Genomic DNA, 22,301 nt, shown 5'->3' with positions numbered 1-22,301 from the left:
TTAGTGCGCTGTCTTTAACGGGCTGTCGGAGAGAGCTACTGTAACAACAGGGACCCTCAGATACAAGCCAAGGCTGCTTGTTGTCATCAGAGTCTCCTTGGCCAAGGAACAGCTCAGCGAAGTTGTACCAACATGCAATATGGAAGACATTAGAAGGGCCTTGTCTGCAGAACATTAACCAGCGCACCAAGCATCTACTGATGTCAGACATTCAGTGATATAACTCAATTAAGTGTCATTCGAGCAAAGAAATTGAATTCATTGTCTTGTCTGTGTAGTCTGGTCTTCTTACTGTAGCTTACATGTGACAAGTATCAGTATGACGTTACAGTGGAATTGGATTACGGCCGGAGTATGTTAGTCTGAGTACTGTAAGTTGAGTCTCTTTTTCTTCTTCTCATCAAAGTAACACGTGGCTCTCCTCTGTGCCTCCCTCTGTCTGTCTGCATCCTCTCTCTCTCTCTCTCTCTTCCTTCCTCTCCTTCTCTCCCTCTCTGTCTCTCTCCCTCCCTCCCTCCCTCCCTCCCTCCTTCCCTCCCTCCTTCCAGTCCCGGCCATGATCACGTCGTACCCCAACACCACGCTGGCCACGCAGGGCGAGGAGAAGAGGATGAGCTGCACGGCCCACGGCGAGAAGCCCATCATGGTGCGCTGGGAGAAGGAGGAGCGCATCATCAACCCGGAGATGAGCCGTTACGTGGTCACCGTCAAGGAGGCGGGCGACGAGGTCATCTCCACCCTGCAGGTAGGGAGACGGGCCGCCGAGGGGGGGAGGGGGGGGGGGCGCACGCCTGTCCGTCGCTCGGCCGCTAACTATAACCTCGTCGCTTCGCTCGTCCGTTCTTTTATCCGAATCTCTGCCATCGAGAAATGTCTTTGATCGCACGCCTCCGCTGATGGCAGCTGGGAGACATTGTGTGATGACCGTCGTGTGGCCTGGCCTGCGACTGAACACAGAGTAGTTTCGAACCCGGGCCAAACGTCTGTCTACCTCCAACAGATCATGCCGACAGTGAGGGAGGACTCTGGCTTCTTCTCCTGCCACGCCATCAACTCCTACGGGGAGGACAGAGGGATCATCCAGCTCACAGTGCAAGGTACCACCGCCGCTGTGCGAACCCCCCCCCCCCACACACACACACACACACACCCCAGGGAGGAGACGACGGAGACTCGTCTTGTCGTTTAGAAAGCCTGCAGCTCGTCTCCATGGAGTCGTAACCGAGGGCGTGGCCTAACATCAGTGTGATCGTGTTTGTGTGTCAGAGCCCCCCGACCCCCCGGAGGTGGAGATCAGAGAGGTGAAGGACCGGACCATCGCCCTCCGCTGGACCATGGGCTTCGACGGCAACAGTCCAATCACAGGCTTTGACATCGAGAGCAAAAACAAATCCGGTACAAATAGCCGCGACATGGCTGCCGTCAGAGAGCACCTGGCAGGAAATGCAAATGATATCTTCCTTCTCCTGCATAATATGACGACCTTTTCAGGTCACAGTAATGATTCAGCAATGTCACGTCATGCCTGGAGAGAGGCTCCCTCTCTGCTCTAGAGAATGAGTTATTCCTCGTTGTGTTGTCTTTGTCTTAGTGCTATAATTCAATCCTGCCGTCCTAATGCACTTAGCTGGCTTTGACCTCTCTCCCCTCACTCAGTGGCCTCACTAACCCCAATAAACCTTGCCCCCCCCCCACCCCCCGTCCGCATAGCCTCCTGGGATACGGCCCAGAAAACCAAAGACGTGTCCCCCCAGCTCAACCAGGCCACCATCATCGACCTCCACCCCTCCTCCACCTACAACATCCGCATGTTCGCCAAGAACCTCATCGGCAAGAGTGAGCCCAGCAACGAGCTTACCATCACCACCGACGAAGCAGGTGAAGTGCTGATGATTGTCTTTTTATATGTCCACACCGACAGGAAAATACACACACACACGCAAGCACCTTCATGTATCAATAATATATATACATTATACGCCTACGAAGAACATAAACACACACATTGGACACAGGCACACAGACCTATACACGCACATGTACTACGTCAGCAACAGACAAAGAGACACCAGAGACGAGAGACAGGGATACTAGACATGAGAGACAGAGATACCAGACACGAGAGAGAGGGATACCAGACATGAGAGGCAGGAGTACCAGACACAAGAGACAGGGATACCAGATATGAGAGACTGGGATACCAGATATGAGAGACAGGGATACCAGACACGAGAGACAGGGATACCACATATGAGAGACTGGGATATCAGACACGAGAGACAGGGATACCACATATGAGAGACTGGGATACCACATATGAGAGACTGGGATACCAGATATGAGAGACAGGGATACCAGACATGAGAGACAGGGATACCAGACATGAGAGACAGGGATACCAGACACGAGAGACAGGGATACCAGACATGAGAGACAGAGATACCAGACATGAGAGACAGGGATACCAGACACAAGAGACAGGGATACCAGACATGAGAGACAGGGATACCAGACATGAGAGACAGGGATACCAGACATGAGAGACAGGGATACCAGACATGAGAGACAGAGATACCAGACATGAGAGACAGGGATACCAGACATGAGAGACAGAGATACCAGATATGAGAGACAGGGATACCAGATATGAGAGACAGGGATACCAGACACGAGAGACAGGGATACCAGATATGAGAGACAGGGATACCAGATATGAGAGACAGGGATACCAGATATGAGAGACAGGGATACCAGACACAGGAGACAGGGATACCAGATATGAGAGACAGGGATACCAGATATGAGAGACAGGGATACCAGACACGAGAGACAGGGATACCAGATATGAGAGACAGGGACACCAGATATGAGAGACAGGGATACCAGACACAAGAGACAGGGATACCAGATATGAGAGACAGGGATACCAGATATGAGAGACAGGGATACCAGATATGAGAGACAGGGATACCAGATATGAGAGACAGGGATACCAGACACAGGAGACAGGGATACCAGATATGAGAGACAGGGATACCAGATATGAGAGACAGGGATACCAGATATGAGAGACAGGGATACCAGATATGAGAGACAGGGATACCAGACACAAGAGACAGGGATACCAGATATGAGAGACAGGGATACCAGATATGAGAGACAGGGATACCAGATATGAGAGACAGGGATACCAGATATGAGAGACAGGGATACCAGACACGAGAGACAGGGATACCAGATATGAGAGACAGGGATACCAGACACAGGAGACAGGGATACCAGATATGAGAGACAGGGATACCAGATATGAGAGACAGGGATACCAGACACGAGAGACAGGGATACCAGATATGAGAGACAGGGATACCAGATATGAGAGACAGGGATACCAGACACAAGAGACAGGGATACCAGATATGAGAGACAGGGATACCAGATATGAGAGACAGGGATACCAGATATGAGAGACAGGGATACCAGATATGAGAGACAGGGATACCAGACATGAGAGACAGGGATACCAGATATGAGAGACAGGGATACCAGATATGAGAGACAGGGATACCAGATATGAGAGACAGGGATACCAGACACAGGAGACAGGGATACCAGATATGAGAGACAGGGATACCAGACATGAGAGACAGGGATACCAGACACGAGAGACAGAGATACCAGACACAAGAGACAGGGATACCAGACACAAGAGACAGGGATACCACATATGAGAGACAGGGATACCAGACATGAGAGACAGGGATACCAGACATGAGAGACAGGGATACCAGATATGAGAGACAGGGATACCAGATATGAGAGACAGGGATACCAGATATGAGAGACAGGGATACCAGATATGAGAGACAGGGATACCAGACACAAGAGACAGGGATACCAGATATGAGAGACTGGGATACCAGATATGAGAGACAGGGATACCAGATATGAGAGACAGGGATACCAGACATGAGAGACAGGGATACCAGACATGAGAGACAGGGATACCAGACACAAGAGACAGGGATACCAGATATGAGAGACAGGGATACCAGATATGAGAGACAGGGATACCAGACACGAGAGACAGAGATACCAGACACAAGAGACAGGGATACCAGACATGAGAGACAGGGATACCAGACATGAGAGACAGGGATACCAGACACGAGAGACAGAGATACCAGACACAAGAGACAGGGATACCAGACACAAGAGACAGGGATACCACATATGAGAGACAGGGATACCAGATATGAGAGACAGGGATACCAGATATGAGAGACAGGGATACCAGACATGAGAGACAGGGATACCAGATATGAGAGACAGGGATATCACATATGAGAGACAGGGATACCAGATATGAGAGACAGGGATACCAGACATGAGAGACAGGGATACCAGACATGAGAGACTGGGATACCAGATATGAGAGACAGGGATACCAGATATGAGAGACAGGGATACCAGACATGAGAGACAGGGATACCAGATATGAGAGACAGGGATACCAGACACAGGAGACAGGGATACCAGATATGAGAGACAGGGATACCAGATATGAGAGACAGGGATACCAGACACAGGAGACAGGGATACCAGACATGAAAGAGCAGACAAGAGTGAGAGAGGAGGAGGAGCCAGGGACCGGGGCCAGTCAATTCATTAACAGTGTGTGTGACATCAGCTCCGTTGGTTGTGTTGCATTATTGAACACACGCTGACCCTGCACTAAAAGCAGGACTTTTCAATTAGCAGCCACAGTTGTAAATGTCACACCGCGGTCAATAGACCATAGGCTCATCCTCCCCCCAGCCTGCAAATTTCCACTCGCACCCCCCCCCCTTCCTCTACTCCAGAGCACTTCCCTCCTTCATGACCCCCCCCATAAATATGTCGGCCTTGTCTGTTGATGTGCCGACCAACCTGCGGACTGAGTAGCTTCTAACCCGGGACCTTTGTCTGCCTAAATCATTGTCATTTTGACCATAACGTCATTTCTGAGGGCCCACAGCAATATCAGTAACTGTCCGTGCCCCCCAATCCTGACGAGCCCCCTGTGCACCCCCCCCCAGCTCCTGATGGCCCCCCACAGGATGTGCAGCTGGAGGCCCTCTCTTCACAAAGCATCCGGGTCTCATGGAGGGTAAGATGACTGACCGTGGCTTGGTGTGTGTGTGTGTGTGTGTGTGTGTGTGTGTGTGTGTGTGTGTGTGTGTGTGTGTGTGTGTGTGTGTGTGTGTGTGTGTACAGGAGGTGTGTGCCAGGCCCAAGTCCCAAGGGGCCTCAGCTCAGTTCACCATCTATTCCGCAATACTGATCGGCTTCCACCCTTCTCCATCTCTCCATCTCTCCTCTCTCCCTCTCTTCTCCATCTCTCCATCTTTCCCCTCTCCCTCCCTTCTCCATCTCTCCATCTCTCCCCTCTCCCTCTCTTCTCCATCTCTCCATCTCTCCCCTCTCCCTCTCTTCTCCATCTCTCCATCTCTCCCTCTCTTCTCCATCTCTCCATCTCTCCCCTCTCCCTCTCTTCTCCATCTCTCCATCTCTCCCCTCTCCCTCTCTTCTCCATCTCTCCCCTCTCCCTCCCTTCTCCATCTCTCCATCTCTCCCCTCTCCCTCTCTTCTCCATCTCTCCATCTCTCCCCTCTCCCTCTCTTCTCCATCTCTCCATCTCTCCTCTCTCCCTCTCTTCTCCATCTCTCCATCTTTCCCCTCTCCCTCTCTTCTCCATCTCTCCATCTCTCCTCTCTCCCTCTCTTCCCCATCTCTCCATCTCTCCCCTCTCCCTCCCTTCTCCATCTCTCCATCTCTCCCCTCTCCCTCCCTTCTCCATCTCTCCCCTCTCCCTCTCTTCTCCATCTCTCCATCTCTCCTCTCTCCCTCTCTTCTCCATCTCTCCCTCTCTTCTCCATCTCTCCATCTCTCCCCTCTCCCTCTCTTCTCCATCTCTCCATCTTTCCCCTCTCCCTCTCTCCTCCATCTCTCCATCTCTCCCCTCTCCCTCCCTTCTCCATCTCTCCATCTCTCCCCTCTCCCTCTCTTCTCCATCTCTCCATCTCTCCTCTCTCCATCTCTTCTCCATCTCTCAATCTCTCCCTCTCTTCTCCATCTCTCCCCTCTCCCTCTCTTCTCCATCTCTCCCCTCTCCCTCTCTTCTCCATCTCTCCATCTCTCCATCTCTCCCCTCTCCCTCTCTTCTCCATCTCTCCATCTCTCCCCTCTCCCTCTCTTCACTCCTTCCCACCCTCCTCTCCCACCAGGCCCCCAAGAAGCACCTGCAGAACGGGGCCATCCGTGGTTACCAGGTGGGCTACCGGGAGTACAGCCTGGGGGGCAACTACCAGTTCAGCGTGATCAGCATGGAGACCACGGGGGACAACAGCGAGAGCCTGATCCTGGACAACCTGAAGAAGTTCACCCAGTACGGCGTGGTGGTCCAGGCCAGCAACAGCGCCGGGACGGGCCCCTCCTCCACGGAGGTGGCCTCTACCACACTGGAGGACGGTGAGGAGAGAGTGACATTCAGATTCACCAAACCGTTATTGTTCAGACTTACATTTTGCGTGGGGGGGGGGGGTAGTTATGTTGGGTTGGCTGGCAGCGGTTGTACGTAATATTGTAATATGACACACGATGGCTAGCCTGGTGAATGGAATGTTGTGTGGCTAGAAAATGTTGTGTGTGTTGTGAATAGAAAAAAAAAATCGTTTGGTAGGAGAGTAACTATTGAAGTTGAAGCACAATTTTTGGAATGATTCAATGTGGATTCATATGATGTGGATCCATATGAATTCAGTGCTAAGAATCCAGATTTGTGTGTGTTTTATTTGCTATGTCTCAAAGATGTGTTCGTCCTGGAGCCAATGAAATAGAATGGACATGCACCGCCATCTACTGGGCAGTTGTGGTACTGACAGTTTTCTGATTCTGTCACTTATAATTGTTCAGTGTTTTCATTGGTTGTCTTGCCTGGTGCCCTCCCCCCTCAGTGCCCAGCCGTCCTCCAGAGAACGTGCAGGCCTCTGCAGCCTCCCCGGAGATCATCTCCCTGTCCTGGCTCACCCCGCCCAAGGAGGCCCTCAACGGCAACCTGCTGGGCTTCAGGGTCATCTACTGGGCCAACCTGCCAGATGGAGGTACACACACACACATACACGCACACACACACACGCACGCACACGCACACAGACATTATACCTGTAGTGATACACATGCATGAGCTCAGAGGCTCTCAAACAAGCACTCATAAATTGAAGTTACATACATTGATGTTTGAGGACCCTCTTGACGAGGTACATCTCCTAATAAAGAATTTCAAATTTATACTACATATTCACTCACATACATTTTGGGACCCCTTGAAAACGAGATGATCCATCTCAAGGGGTTTATCCCATTTCAATTAATTTCTAGATACAGTACATATTCATGCTTGCATGCATGGTCTCACACACAAAGAGGTCAGAGGACACGTACTACATCAATTTATGTACAGTCATTCTGTATCTGTCATACTCTATATATCTCTGGGAGATATGAGCTAGGCACTGCACAACTCTCATTCAGAACACATAGTTCCACATCACACAATACAGGTTTTGAACCAGACTATATGAGTGGCCCAGGCAGTATAGTCAAACCCAGACAACATGGCATGCAGTCATCTCGTGCTGGAGACGTGTCAGCGTGATGGTTAGTGACAGCGAGGCTACCTTTGACCCCCAGTCTGTCACATCCCATCACCCTGATGGCGCCTGCATGCACCCGGGGAACAGGAGCGCTCCCGGGCTGACAGCCCACAATAGCTTACATGCTAACAGTACATGTCACAGGAAGACACGTCTAATTTGGTTACATTTTGTGCTGTGTAACTCTGAATACTGCACACATATACTGTAGTGTCAACATTTCAAGGGACATTGTGCGTTTTGAGTTGAACAATGTAACGTATTAACAGATCGGAAAAGCTTTATCTATTACTAGCCAGCAGAGGGGGTAGTAAGCCCATTTTAAAGATTGTGGAGTGATCTTGCAATATGGCGTCTCTGTTGTGGCCAAACTGAGAGCTCTTTCTCTATTCTAACAGAATGTAAAGGCTACTTATGTATTGGCTTGTCAGTCATTTTGTTGATATCATAGTAGGTCATGTATGATTTGAGTGATATTACAGGAGATACCCACGTTTGATATAAACGCCATCTGTTTCCCTGTTTCACTCTAATCCAACCCTATCATGGGTAGTTCAACTAGAGTACTTACTGTTCCCAGAGTTATGTTAGCCAACGTTAGCCAACGTTACCATAGTATTAGATACAGAATCCCAGTCTAGGGACAGAGTTGAACAGACAGTGTAAAGGTGTTTCATGCTCTGTAGCTGCTCTGGGGCAGCTACTAGAGTCCCAGAGTAGAACTGCTTCATTAAAAGTCACAGTGGAGAGATGACATCTGGGCATTAACAACAGTGTGTGTGTGTGTGAGAGAGAGAGAGAGAGAGAGAGAGAGAGAGAGAGAGAAAGAGGGGGGGGGGGGGGGGGGGGGGGATAGACATCAATAATTCAGCATCACAGCAGTCAAGGAGAGGGAGACCATGGCAGGCCTTGACTAGGCTGTCTACCCCTGCCTTTGTGTCCATGGTGTGATTGGATGTGGAGTTATGTTCACAGCCGTGCTATGACATCCTTGGACAGGGCATCTTATTTTATCTACACGTCATGGATCGTAAGGGTGTGTTTACCTGTACAGCACACTCGACGTTATGTACGCTAGAGCAGGGGTCCGAAACCTTTTTTGCACTGAGGACCGGTTTCATATAGCCAAATTTTCCGAGGCCCGGGGGGTAGCCTAATTTTTTTTCTGAGCCTATAACGTTGTAGTGTAGTCGCTTTTTAATAAGTTTAAGTAGGCCTAACAACAGCACACTGATTTAAACACATTACATGCATCTTATTTTGGTGTCAACACATATTAGCTTATTATTATTATTATTATTATTATTATAGGCCTAATAATAAGTTTAAGTAGGCCTAACAACACACTGATATAAACGTGGCTAGCTCAAGAAGTCGGAAGTGCTAATTTATTTGGAACTTCCGGGTCGGAAGTTCAAAATCTGTAAATTGTTGTGGGGTTCACAGATACTGTAGTGGTTACTGGTGAAAAAATGACCAACAAACTGAACGCAGTTCAATGTAATAAATGTATTACCCCACCACCCCCCAAAAAAAATTTTAGGCTATACTTTCGGAGGCCCGGTAGCACCTTTGCCGAGGCCCGGTACCGGTCCGTGGCCCGGTGGTTGGGGACCAATGCGCTAGAGGACAAGGTCTCTGACATCCTCACGCACTCAAGTCTGTTTTGTCTTTTTCCTTTTCTCTTCCCCCTCCTTCTGCTGCGCCCGCCCCTCTCCCCTCTTCCCTGTCTCAGAGCTGGGGGAGATCAGGAACGTCACCACCTCCAAGCCCTCGCTGGAGCTAGATGGCCTGGAGAAGTACACCAACTACAGCATCCAGGTGTTAGCCTTCACCCGAGCCGGGGACGGAGTCCGCAGCGAGCAGATCTACACGCGCACCAAGGAGGACGGTACGGCGTCTACAGTACCAGCGTCTAGGAAGGCAGCTTTGTCCTTCTCTCTGCAGACAGTCCAGGGGCCTCTTCAAAAGGATGCAGCGTTCATATTATAGAAATATTTTTTGTTTTATAGAAATATTTTTAAAATGTTAAATGGTTTAAATGTTAGTGTATTGTATGTGAGCAAGATAGTATCTGCAATGGTGTGTACTTTTCACCAAGGTGAACACACTCCATGGGTCAAACTAAGGGTCCATTAGGGGTAAGAGGTCAACTATTGCACATCAACTACCGTTATGCTCATTCTTGATGCTTGCATGATGAAAGATTTTTGCCAACTAGAAACGATTAAGGAAGGACCTCTGTTTGAATATGGTTTGAAATGATAGGAGTTGAGAGTTGGTACGACAGCTGCAAATCAGCAGATGAAAAGTTGCATCCCTTGCCAATTACAGGAAACCTGTAACAGACCACAACAGTCTGGAAGGATGAGACAAATAACCGTTTCTCCTCTTACACTCCATCTCCCATCAGTCCCTGGTCCTCCGGCTGGCGTGAAGGCAGCGGCGGCGTCTAACTCGGTGGTGTTCGTCTCCTGGCTCCCTCCTCTCAAACTCAACGGCATCATCAGGAAGTACACCGTCTTCTGCTCCAACCCGCACCCCACGGTAAGGCCCTGGGCAGAGAGGGCAGTTTTTAACGGGGAGACTGAGAGGGGTAGGTAGTGACAGGGGTACTGCTCTGTCTCAGTAAAGGCTACGTGTTCCATCTTGGTCTCGTGCCGTGCGCGTCTCCCCAGGTGAGCAGCGAGTTCGAGGCCTCGCCAGACGTCTTCTTCTACCGGATCCCCAACCTGAGCCGGAACCGCCAGTACAGCATCTGGGTGGTGGCCGTCACCGCCGCCGGCCGCGGCAATGCCAGTGACATCATCACCGTCAAACCCCTGGCCGAGGGTAAGTGATGGGGCGCGTGTCGCTCTGTTAACCACGCGGGGGTAATGGCCTGAACCAATGAGAACGCAGAGCTGTGCGCTATGGTCTCCCATATACTGTACATTTCCTTGAAGTACTCATTCACTCCCCCGAATGGATTTGGTCCACTCCTACAGTAAGCCAAAGCATCCAAGCATTCCTAAGGGACACCATCCAGAAAATGTGTCTGATGTGTTCCCCCGCTAGTGCCGTGGTATGCTTTGAGAGGCCGAGGAGACTGTACCCAGTGTCTCTGCGTGGGAACGTAGGCTGGTGGCGTCAGATAGAATACAAATGGGCTCCTATTTCGTCCTGTCAGCACTTGTGCTCTGTGGTGAGAGCTGATAAGCTGATGGTTCACGGCGATAAGCAGCCGAGCGGCTCAGAGTCGAGACCCCCAGCTCTTATCAGGGCGCTCCCATCCTTGTCTGAGGCAGGGCTGATGAATGTTCCGGCATGCTCTGCTGCTCTGCCTCCCCCCTAGTCCCCCACCTGGCCCCACGACGGAGCGTTTAAGCCCAGAGGGGGGCCCCTGGGAGCGCTATCGGGATGCTGATCTGAGCACGATGTGGACTGAATTCATTCAGTGTATGGTATCGAAATAAAATGTATGTTCGGGCCAGTGTTTGTAACAGAACCGTATAGCTTCTGCTGAAATCTCCACAATGCTAAGTTGTGTGTGTGTGTGTGTTTTCCCACAGCCCCTGCCAGGATCCTGACCTTCAATGGGACGGTCACTACCCCCTGGATGAGGGACATTGTGCTGCCCTGTAAGGCAGTGGGTGACCCAGCCCCCACGGTCAAGTGGCTGAAGGAGACGTGAGTAAACGACAGGACAGGACAGGACAACCTGACCCTACTCTCGTGTGACATCGCACAGGAGAACAGGCCAGTTAGGGAAGAATCTTCAATCGTTTTTTCAAAACAACCACAGCTGGAGGCTTCAAAACTAGATGATTTGACACTCCTTGTATTTGTATCCATCGCTAACTATCAAGCGTTTGTGATTCAGCAACGGAAGCCCCGCCCCTGCAGTGATTGACAGCCGGCGCAGTGTCCATGGCAACGGAAGCCTGCTGATTCGCACAGTGAAAGCTGAGGACTCTGGGAACTACACCTGTGTGGCCAGCAACAGCTTTGGGCCTGATAAGATCATCCTCAACCTGCAAGTTCAAGGTAAACAATCTGGAGAGTGCAATGGCTCATTACTGTGTAAGGGTATAGCACATGGTCGAATGGTTTACTTGGACAGTATTCTTTAGACTACAGATTACATTCTCTGAAGTTATACCTCACCATAAAAGTAAGTAACTCTCTTGCGAGTAAAGTCAAAGGACTTGCCGATGTTGAATCATTGATGTTGAGTCCCCAACGTATGAAATTATAGTTTTAGGAGGAGCATGCACACTGAAGTCAATGTCTGTTGAACTCCACTCTCCAGTTCCACCGGACCAACCTCGTCTGACCGTCACCAAGACCACCACCACATCCATCACCCTGTCCTGGATACCGGGGGACAACGGCGGCAGCTCCATCCGAGGTGAGACAGACAGACAGACAGACACCTCTGCACTTTAAACACATCAATCACACTCTCAGCACCTCATGCTGATATTACCGGGACCCTGCTCAATCAAATCTAGATACCGTGGTACCAATCAGAGATTCCCTCTCTCTCTCTTCCTCTCTCTCTCTCCCTCTCTGTCCCTCTGTCTCTCTCCCGCCATCTGTCTCCCTCCTTCTCCCTCTATCTCTCCCTGTCTCTCTCTCTCTCTCTCTCTCTCTCTCTCTCTCTCTCTCTCTCTCCCTGCCCTGTAGGCTATATCCTGCAGTACTCTGAGGACAACAGTGAGCAGTGGGGTAACTATGCCATCAGCCCCAGTGAACGCTCCTATCGACTGGAGAACCTCAAGTGTGGCACATGGTACAAATTCACCCTGACAGCCCAGAATGCCGTGGGCCCAGGGCGGATCAGTGAGATCATCGAGGCGAAGACTCATGGGAAAGGTATGAGGACCCTTTGCAAATAGTCGGATTTTATCGCAATCTTAACTCCGTCGTACTTTTTCCACTGATGATAAAAGAATGTCTTGTAGTAGCTGTACTGCACCTCTGACTCTCATCCACGTCCCCACACGTCTCTCTCCTCAGAACCTCAGTACTCGAAAGACCAGGAGCTCTTCACAAGCATCAACGCCACCCGCGTCAGGCTCAATCTGGTTGGCTGGAACAACGGAGGCTGCCCAATCACATCCTTCACCTTGGAGTACCGTGCGGTCGAGTCGCCCGCGTGGACCACAGCCCAGCGCACGTCCCTGACCAAGAGTTACATCCTGTACGACCTGCAGGAGGCCACCTGGTACGAGCTGCAGATGAAGGTGTACAACAGCGCCGGCTTCGCCGAGAAGCGAGTCAAGTTCGCCACTCTCAGCTACGACGGCAGTGAGTTATCTCCTAACACACCCCGAGATTGAGTTTGGATTTGTTTTGACAGTGTTTTACCGTGTCCTACAGCACATGCAGTGTTGTTAAGCTCTCCCACTTTACCCTGTTACATTGTGGAACATTGATATTGAGCGGCCTAGAAGATAATCTCCACTAGACAGTGACTGCGATGAGGAACCTGTGTCGAACCCTTATACCGGTCCCATCCTATGAGAGTTCTGTTGCAGCTGTCAGAGTCTATCAAATCATATTATTTAAGGCCTACACATGGAAATAAATTCCTATTTTGTCATTAAGAGAGCTTGGGACGCTTTTCCCTGGTGTGAAAGTAGCTGTCTCATGCCCGTCTCCCCCCCACCAGCTGTAAAAGGCTCTAGGTCTCCTGATGAATTGGGCAGTAAAGTACCTCCACATTTTATGCTGACTCCGGTAGCCATGCTTGTTGTGTCTGCTGCTTTTTATGAGGCCTCCATCAGCCTCGTATCGAGCAGCGGTGCATAAATTGTATAGTTCCTGGGGGGGGGGGGGGGGTGAGGGTTGGGGGGGTGCACCGATGACCAATTACCTGCCAGGCCCCTTTCCACCCTTGAAACGCCACCCAACCCCACCCCCTTAACTAACCCTGCCTTCTGTGATTCAGTGGCTACCTCTGCCCCCAGGACAATCCTGTTTCATAACCTTGGGTTCCCCCCCACTCTTCTTCCCCCTGTTCGTCACCCCCCACATCACCCCCGGTCGAGGAACTGTCAATGGGACAAAAATTGCTGAGCGTTCATTCAGTTAAGAAGGATGAGTTCCTCTCTTTTAAGTAGCGCTTCAGTCAACTGGGTATTATTGCCAATTCGGCAAAAGGTCAGGTGCTGATTACAGCGCATTGCAGCGGCCTGCTGGGTGGGATCATATTGTGTGATTGCTGGGTGGGATCATATTGTGTGATTGCTGGTAAATACGTTACTTAGGGATTCAAGCTGCAGAGGCACCTCCACTTCTTCCAGTTGCATGTTTTAAACCACATTAACACAAAGGTCAGTTCCTATTTAACATTCAGAGACCAAAACTCGCCTTGGACAGGTGGTTTGATGGCTGGCCTCCGCACACCTGACCGCCCTGCGCTGAAACAGAATTTACATAATACTACTGGACAGCCGTGACATCACCCCTGCTATAGCAGTACACAGTCAGCTTATGGCGCGCCTATGACCTCTGCGCAGGTACCATCGCCCCGCTGGTGAAGGCTCCCAACGGACCCCCGGAGGGCAGCTCCTCAGGCAGCGAGGGTCTGAAGATGATGGTGACCATCTCCTGCGTGCTGGTGGGCATCGTCCTGGTCTTCATCCTGCTGCTGGTGCTGAGGAGGAGGAGGAGGGAGCAGAGGCTCAAGAGGCTCAGAGGTGAGAGGTCAAAGACTCAAAGACAAAGGTTGTATTTCAGGAGGTTCTTAGGGGGATAAATCAATGAAGCCAGGAAACAATCGAGCGATATTGCATGTTTTAATGACGTTTTTTTGTGTTTTGATCTATAGATGCTAAAAGTTTGGCTGAGATGCTTATGAGGTAATATTTGTATTCTATTTTCTCACAGATAAAAATATATACTGCAATTATCTCTATGTAGGGATAATACTCTGAGTAGCGGTATAAATATGAGATGCTTACTGTAACTCACCATTCACATTTCCTGTGTTGTTGCTCAGTAAAAACACCAGGCCAGCAGAGACCATTAACAAGCAGCAGCAGACCCTGAGAATGCACATCGACATCCCCAGAGCCCAGCTCCTCATCGAGGAGAGAGACACCATGGAGACCGTCGGTAAGTGAACCTCAATGTATATTACCACTGAAAGCCTAGTGTCATTCATACTACAGCGCTTGTGTTTATGAGACACATACAAGAAACACTATCTCTTTCTCATGACCGAGGAAGTTCCTATGAAGGCTAGCTAGATCCTTTTCCTTTTGTTTTTTGATGCGCTGTGAAGTAACAAAGTACAATGAAAGAAAACCTTTCTTTCTTACCCTTTCTTAGCCTGATATCAGACAAAATGTCAACTACATTCCTTTGAGATTCTCAGTCTGACGTTGCTTCAACTCCAACCGATTTCCATGGAGGAGGGAGATTTGATTTTCCCTAACCAATCACTAGAGACCAACATATCCACCTGAATCTAACGTCATTGCTGATGCATAGCCATGACAACCATAGACAATGTTGACAACACTGAGCAAGTTAAACTATGTAATCGTTGTAGGATACTTTATTACTAATAGTACTGCTTGTCCCAGCGCACAGCTTGACAACGCTTGACAACGGCGTTAGTCCCGCCCTTGGCGCTGATTGGCTAATGGTTAGAATCTGCGGCGCTCATTGGACCAATCGTTTTTTACTCGGAGAAACAGCTGTTTCATATAGCAACACCAGACCAAGAATCAGTCAGCTTCGGTGGAGTGGGCGGAATCGAATGTCTGGACCCAGGCTAACCCTTTTTTCCTTCACTAATACAAACTCCGACACTTATTTCTAGTTCCAAATTGACAGATTCTAGCATGTTGGTTTACCGGCTTTTATGAATTCCGTCTCTCTCCCTGGCTCAGACGACAGGTCCACGGTGCTACTGACTGACAATGACTTTGGGGAGACTCAGAAGCAGAAGTCGTCCACGGTGACCCACACGGTCCACTACCAGTCCCTCTCCCAGGCCACCGGCCCGCTGGTGGACGTGTCCGACGCCAGGCCCGGCACCAGTAAGTCCAGTACGGACACATTTCATTGACTCTACTAGAGGCAGGCCAGTGCCTGTGTTTGTATTGGTAGGCTACAGTACATTCTGGAAGAACCCACTGAAGAAAGCCAGCCGGGGTTTACACATCAGCTGGACTGAAATGTGATGACATGCTAGAACATGTGTATGCAACAATAAGTCTGAAGAAATGTACTTGAGACAGCCTAGGCAAACATCCACTTTCTCTCTATGTTGTTAAAGCAGAATGCAGTAACATGTCTTAGTGTGTCCTGTTAGGCTCTTGAGAAATGTGAGGAAAGTTCAAAGACAATTTGTAGACCTGTGCTCCACCTCTCTCGCCCTCTGATTTCAAGGTAATTGGGTGTCAGTCATGTTAGTAACGCTATTTCCAGAGCAGCCCTCTGGTATTCAAATAATCAGTGACTTTATGAAGACCACTATTACAATCTACACTGATGATAGGCTATTTGGTAAATGGTAAATGGTAAATGGTCTGCACTTATATAGCGCTTTTATCCAAAGTGCTTAACAATGGCCTCTCATTCACCCATCACACACCAATGGTGGCAATAGTCCTCACCAAGCTGGTGGTCAGTATTTGGTGTCTTTTTTGGAACACACAGATAATCTGTCTGGTGTAAAACAGATGCACATGTTTACAGCCAGTCAACGCATTCTAACAAAATACTGCTATAATGTTCCATAGATGTTATCCCATCACCTCCAGAGCTATCTGTGTGAACACATGAGTTGTGTAGAGATGACTCTCCATAGAGAGAAATGTGTTGTGGAGTTTTGTCATTTAAGGTGAACGGAGTGGTATCAAATGTCTTAATGATGAGCCCTCGGTTTGATGTAACCACAATGTATCCAGTCCTTCCTACATGTTACATTGTGTTCCCTAGAGTAGTGTGATATAACATTGTGTTCCCCACAGCAGTACAGTGTAACATTGTGTTCCCCAGACTAGTACAGTATGATGTAATATCTCGTGTCCGTCGTCTCAGACCCTACAGCTCGCCGTACCGCCAAAGCCGGCCCCGCCGCTCGCAACCGCTACGCAAGCCAGTGGACCCTGAACCGCCCACACCCCCCTGTCTCCGCCCACACCCTGAGCACCGATTGGAGGCTGCCCACACCCAGAGTGGCTGGCTCTGTGGACAAGGAGAGTGACAGCTACAGCGTCAGCCCATCTCAGGACACAGGTAACACAACCGGTAACACACCTGTTACAGACCTTGGCTGTAACACACTTCCTATTACTACGTCAGAAGAACTACATTGCCCTTAATCATGCATGTACAGTAACAGCAGTCTCACAATAACTTCATAACTGCTACTACACAACATCTAACATTACTTGTACATAACAATGCTAATGTTAGCGGATGACCTCTCCACTAACACGGCCTCTAACCCCGCCCCCATGCGCAGACCGGGCACGGAGCAGCATGGTATCAACGGAAAGCGCCTCCTCCACCTACGAGGAGCTGGCGCGCGCCTACGAGCACGCCAAGATGGAGGAGCAGCTCCGCCACGCCAAGTTCACCATCACCGAGTGCTTCATTTCCGACACGTCCTCAGAGCAGATGACGGCCGGCACCAACGACTACACGGACAGCCTGACCTCCAGCACGCCCTCCGAGTCCGGCATCTGCCGCTTCACCGCCTCCCCGCCCAAGCCCCAGGACGTCAGCCGCGTCATGAACATGGCCGTGCCCAAGGCCCACAGACCGGGTGAGGCTCGTGCTGCCAGCATGAGCCTGAGCTGCTAATGCCTTTCTTATCTTTGATTTCCTCTTATCATAACTCCTAACTCTAACTCTGAACATAAAACAACTTCAAACTTAGTTAGAGAATATGAGTTTTATGGATACATTCAACTGTGGGGAGATTGTGGAGTTCTGTGTCATTACATTTTCGTGTATTTGTTCTTCATATGTCATTAGGAGCAAACCAACTCTGTTATAGCCACTAAAAACACAAGGATGATCACTCAGACCAAACCAATTAATTCAGACTCATTTCCCTCTCCATCATAAAATGCCAGTGCCTGCACAGCGGGCCAAGTAGAACGTACCCCAGGGTTTTGGGGTTCATAAATATTTACTGCGGAAATATCAACTCTTCTGAAAAGAAAGATTGAGTGTTAAATGCCTCACAGCTGCAAATTGTACTTTACTTAATTAGATCAGATTTAATTAATTTGATGTTGAGATACTTGCAATGTGCGATAGGGAGAAACAGGTAGGGATATGCCAATCTTTTATACATATGGCTCTTTCTGTTCCAGTTAAGGGTCGTTGTAAAGATGTAGTCCTACAGTATACTTCTTCTACTCTGCATTTACACCTTTAATGCAGATAGATTCTTACTGAACTTTAATGAAGTCTTAAATCTAAAACATGACTCATTTCTGCTATAGAAAATTACCAGTCTCCAGTCTTCCTCTACTGCAGTGTGTGATGAAGCCAGGGGCATACTGGGGCATACTGTACCGTAGTAAAATATTACTGTTTATTTGAATTTTGGACAAGGCCCATGTCAGACCAGAGTCAGGGAGACAGCTTGTATGGCTCTATGTGAAGATGTAATGCACACTTGAGTTTTTTTGCTGTATGACTTCAATAACCAGACTTGATACTTTGATGACCTGTCTCAAGCTCGGCGTCACGACTTTGAAATGATAGCAGCTCCAGCTTTCAGAGGTGTACTGGAAGGCGAGCTGACATACTATTTGAAGTCATAGTTATTTGTCAAACAGTGTAAAGTAGAAGCAGAGCTACCATCATCTTTTCCCAGTCATTTGAGTTTTCTCTGACAAATTTTTGAATTTGATCTTGTTAAGGTCACAGTGGGTAATTCATAGTATGGGTCATAACTGACTCCCCCCTCTCTCCTCTGTTCTGTAGGGGGCGAGCTGGTCCACCTCCCTCCATACTTGCGGATGGACTTCCTTCTCAACCGCGGCATGTCGTGCTCGGGGACATCCAGGGGCGGAGCCAGTGGAGAGGGGCCAATGGGTCAGGCCTGTCTGGAGCCCCAGAAGAGTCGCTCCCTGAAGCGGCCCTCACGCATGGCACCCCCAACACCCACCGAGGCCCCCCAGGCCAGCAGGGACCCAGTGGCACAGTGGCAGCCCGGCTCGGCCGCCACACTGCCCCACAGAGAGGGCTCGGAGCTGGCCCAGGCCGCCAAGCTCAGCACCTCCCAGGAGTCCCTGCTGGACTCACGAGGACACCTCAAACAGAGCAGCAACCCCTACGCAAAGTCCTACACACTGGTATAACACCAGGCGCACGGGGCCGGACTAAAACTCACACTAACACTCAAGTGCAGTAAACTGACTCTCACCACGCAGTCCTGTATATACGTCCCCTTTCCTTCAAGGAGAGGGTCACTTTTACTAATCTACTTATTATTTATTTTGGAACTTTATTTCATTTCTTGTTTATTTTTTAACTTGTGAGACACATTCACTCAACTGAAGTGATTCCAGGCGGAGTTTGCCAAACTAATTACGTTACGAAGGGAGCATTATTTATTCTTGATTATTCTTGTTAATTCTTAATGATTAATCAGTGATTATTAATTGTTAGTTGTCAAATATTAATGATTATTAATTATTGATTACAAACTATCAATTATTACCATTGCTACAATGTTTTCATAAGAACCTGGACAACCTTTTTCTGGAGTGGGAGACAACGATTTGGAGCCCGTCATTTTTTTTTTTTAAATGGAAATTCCTTCTAAAACACTGACTGAAACTTGGGAGAAATCTGGGAATGAAAGCAATCGACACCAGTCCAAACTTGTCAGCTGCTCTCAAATTGTTACTTTTTTGAAGAAAAAAAAATCTATTTCCTATGGATGCATGGGGACTGACCAATTAAAGACAATGAGGATTCTGATCAGGACTGGACAGTCCAGTCCAGCATTTTGTCACACTATGAAATGATCCAATGTGAAGATTTATTATTCTTATTACTATAAATATATATATAAAAAGAGAAATCACTTTTATTTGTGGATATTACAGGGAAGAATTGATTTGGTTAATAAAGTCCTTAGTCATGTTTGCACATATCTCATTTTGATTAGGAAATGGAGTCTCTGTTGATCTTTCTCTGTGTCCCATTCTCTGATGGTGCAATATGAAAAAAGATATGAAAATTATATGAATACTATTGATATACTGTACTGTATTGAAAAAAAAACTATGTTGTGAGTATACTTACAGGGCAGGACAAACTCCAGCTATGTATTCAGGTGTAGTTTACCACTACTAATTTGCCAGGGTGGTAAACGATGTTAGCTAGAACAGGGAGGGTTAGAGGTAACAGTTTGCACTTCACGACACCCAAAAAAGTGTGTCCAGACTGAGCCCCATATTCTCAGTGCACTAGGTAGAGTCTACAGGGCTCTCACTCTCCTCCTCAGTAGATTTACTGTTGCTGCATTGCAGTGATGCTCCTCTACAGGGAAAACTTGACAATCCAATACAGAACCCCCCTTCAAACCAAACATAAAGTCTATGGGAAATACAGTATCTAAAGTGTGGATATAATAAGCTGTTTTTATTGTTGTCTACCCTGGCCCATTTTCTGTTATTTTCTGTCTTCCTTTCTTTTTTTTAGTCCTGGAGGGAGAGTTTGATAAGAATGCTGTGAGGTCTTTATGCCAGTTTCTATGATTAGTTGAATTACTTGTCTTCATTATGATATTCCTTTTAACAAAATGTCGCTTTTTATTTTTAACATGGGTGTTCACCATGGTGGCACTAAAATAAAGAGAAACTAACACACAGTTCAAATTTGATTAATAAAAAGGCTGTTCCCCAAATTGTCCTCCACAGTTTGACATGAATGGCTGGTGGCAGAAGGAACACAGACAGAGCTTGATGGCCAGAAGTGTTGCATTCAAGACATGGCTCAGCTACATGGCGGTAGCTACACTATGTCTCTCATTTAAAGTGAATATGAACAAGTCATTGATGATCACTTTTTATGTACCAGCACTCATGCATCTCACAATACTCAAATCTCTATATTAAAGTATTGTTTGTACCAAAGATATTGATCATTTTTCCGTGGTGATGGTTTAGATATTACACAGAGGGGTTTTGCACATTCCTTACCTGCAGGTGGCAGTGCTGGTAAGCACAGCCATTCAATGATTCAATTCCATACTTCAACACACAGGCCTGGAGGTTGTCAATTCAATGTCAAATAACTCATGCCAGATATTCATCCCATGTGTGTTGGTCATCATGCAGGAGAGGTTGTTTATGGGAGGAATATGTGACCTGACAGGGTCGATGGACAGGATCGTGGCAATCAATCCTGATGTGCCTGCTGGCAAACGTGTTCATTTGTTAAGGCAAGTCTAGAATGTGGTTTATAATGAGTGAAACCCAAGAAAAAAGAAAAGGCTACGGATGAGTTTTCCACCTGTCAACAGCCCTACGGGTCCATGATGTATCTGGAGTAAATGAATGCCATGGTAAACCACTTGAGCTGAGAACTTCTCAGCCCGAACCCCTCAGGGAGTTGGTAGTGCTAGTAGGCCCATATGAGTTGGTTCGAGGTGCTTTCTCCCAATTGGTCTATTGATTGGGAGCCTTCCAGTCTGTCACTCCAGAGATTCAGCTTCAGCCCGACGCCTCGGCCGAAAATTACTTCCACAGTCCTATATCACAGTCCGGGAGCTAATGCGAAGGCGTATTACTCAGCATGACAACTATATTCGCCATCGGCTTCTGAAGTACACAACAAATTAAGCGCGGTGACAGAGATTTACTTGCCGCCACACTCGCCCGTTATTAACTGCTGTCATAAATAAAAGCCGGCCGACTGAATTCTTCTCTCTGATCGCCCGGAGAAATATGGAGCTGTCGCCGGCTGGGAGGTTGATTGCATCTGGAGATGGACGTGGAGCAGGCAGGATTCGCTTTAATTAGGACGTGTTAAATGCAATGCGTGACCAGAGATGGGAGTAGGGAGTGTGCATTTGTTGTGACATAAGCCCTTTGTCAGAAACAGGTACATTATAGGAGAGATAAAAGATTGATGACTTCACTTTCCCCATTCAAGATCATCATTAAAGTCCTCCTTTTAAAGTGAAGGGAATATTGAAATGGAGATGAGTAGCCTAAACTATGCCGCCTCGGGGTTGAGGGATGCACCGGATGTGCTCATCATAGAAAGTCTAGTTTTGGGACCTGCCAGAGTAGGCCTGTACTTCCTACACCATCTATTTTAGTCAACTCCCCCTCCAGCCATGGCCATGCCAGCTTCCAGATTATATAGGCTATGAATTGATTTTTTGGTGCAAATTCGTGAAGCCTTCCACTTTTCGGACCGCCTGTTGGTGAAGCATTACTTGCGCGGCGTATTGTGCCTGCGCGTCACAAGACGTCCCTCACAAAGCGTCCCTTACAACGTGTCAACATCTGTTTGACTGGCTGACTGGCTTGACCGTAGTGGCATGCAGACTACACTCCACACGCTGCGCGCTGTGTAAAACACTCGTTTGAAAATGGGGTGAAAGTATAGGCTATAGGCTTCTCCACA

At 48.5% G+C, this 22,301-nt stretch overlaps 1 protein-coding gene across 2 annotated transcripts in view; it reads left to right on the top strand.

Annotated features, from left to right (window-relative positions):
* dscama (Down syndrome cell adhesion molecule a) overlaps nucleotides 1–19,015 on the top strand; it is a gene marked incomplete at both ends in the record, with an annotated part of 81,809 nt that extends 62,794 nt beyond the window's left edge. The window contains 22 exons of one of the 2 annotated variants that reach the window (XM_084450462.1): nucleotides 549–745; nucleotides 1,001–1,097; nucleotides 1,267–1,395; nucleotides 1,711–1,878; nucleotides 5,076–5,146; nucleotides 6,264–6,507; nucleotides 6,993–7,139; nucleotides 9,427–9,582; nucleotides 10,105–10,238; nucleotides 10,370–10,523; nucleotides 11,243–11,360; nucleotides 11,554–11,717; nucleotides 11,983–12,081; nucleotides 12,360–12,548; nucleotides 12,693–12,983; nucleotides 14,198–14,377; nucleotides 14,509–14,539; nucleotides 14,680–14,795; nucleotides 15,578–15,727; nucleotides 16,734–16,931; nucleotides 17,161–17,463; nucleotides 18,639–19,015. In XM_084450462.1, the coding sequence (XP_084306588.1) occupies nucleotides 549–745; nucleotides 1,001–1,097; nucleotides 1,267–1,395; nucleotides 1,711–1,878; nucleotides 5,076–5,146; nucleotides 6,264–6,507; nucleotides 6,993–7,139; nucleotides 9,427–9,582; nucleotides 10,105–10,238; nucleotides 10,370–10,523; nucleotides 11,243–11,360; nucleotides 11,554–11,717; nucleotides 11,983–12,081; nucleotides 12,360–12,548; nucleotides 12,693–12,983; nucleotides 14,198–14,377; nucleotides 14,509–14,539; nucleotides 14,680–14,795; nucleotides 15,578–15,727; nucleotides 16,734–16,931; nucleotides 17,161–17,463; nucleotides 18,639–19,015 (3,713 nt within the window). Of the gene's footprint in view, nucleotides 1–548; nucleotides 746–1,000; nucleotides 1,098–1,266; nucleotides 1,396–1,710; nucleotides 1,879–5,075; nucleotides 5,147–6,263; nucleotides 6,508–6,992; nucleotides 7,140–9,426; nucleotides 9,583–10,104; nucleotides 10,239–10,369; nucleotides 10,524–11,242; nucleotides 11,361–11,553; nucleotides 11,718–11,982; nucleotides 12,082–12,359; nucleotides 12,549–12,692; nucleotides 12,984–14,197; nucleotides 14,378–14,508; nucleotides 14,540–14,679; nucleotides 14,796–15,577; nucleotides 15,737–16,733; nucleotides 16,932–17,160; nucleotides 17,464–18,638 lie in introns of both variants that reach the window. The other variant, XM_084450463.1, reaches the window with a different exon arrangement.
* Nucleotides 19,016–22,301: the final 3,286 nt, after the last annotated feature.

The sequence above is a fragment of the Borostomias antarcticus genome (assembly GCF_949987555.1).
Source record: "Borostomias antarcticus genome assembly, chromosome: 15".
NCBI classification, from domain to species: Eukaryota; Metazoa; Chordata; class Actinopteri; order Stomiiformes; family Stomiidae; genus Borostomias; species Borostomias antarcticus.
This window is presented reverse-complemented; position numbering and strand designations above follow the sequence as displayed.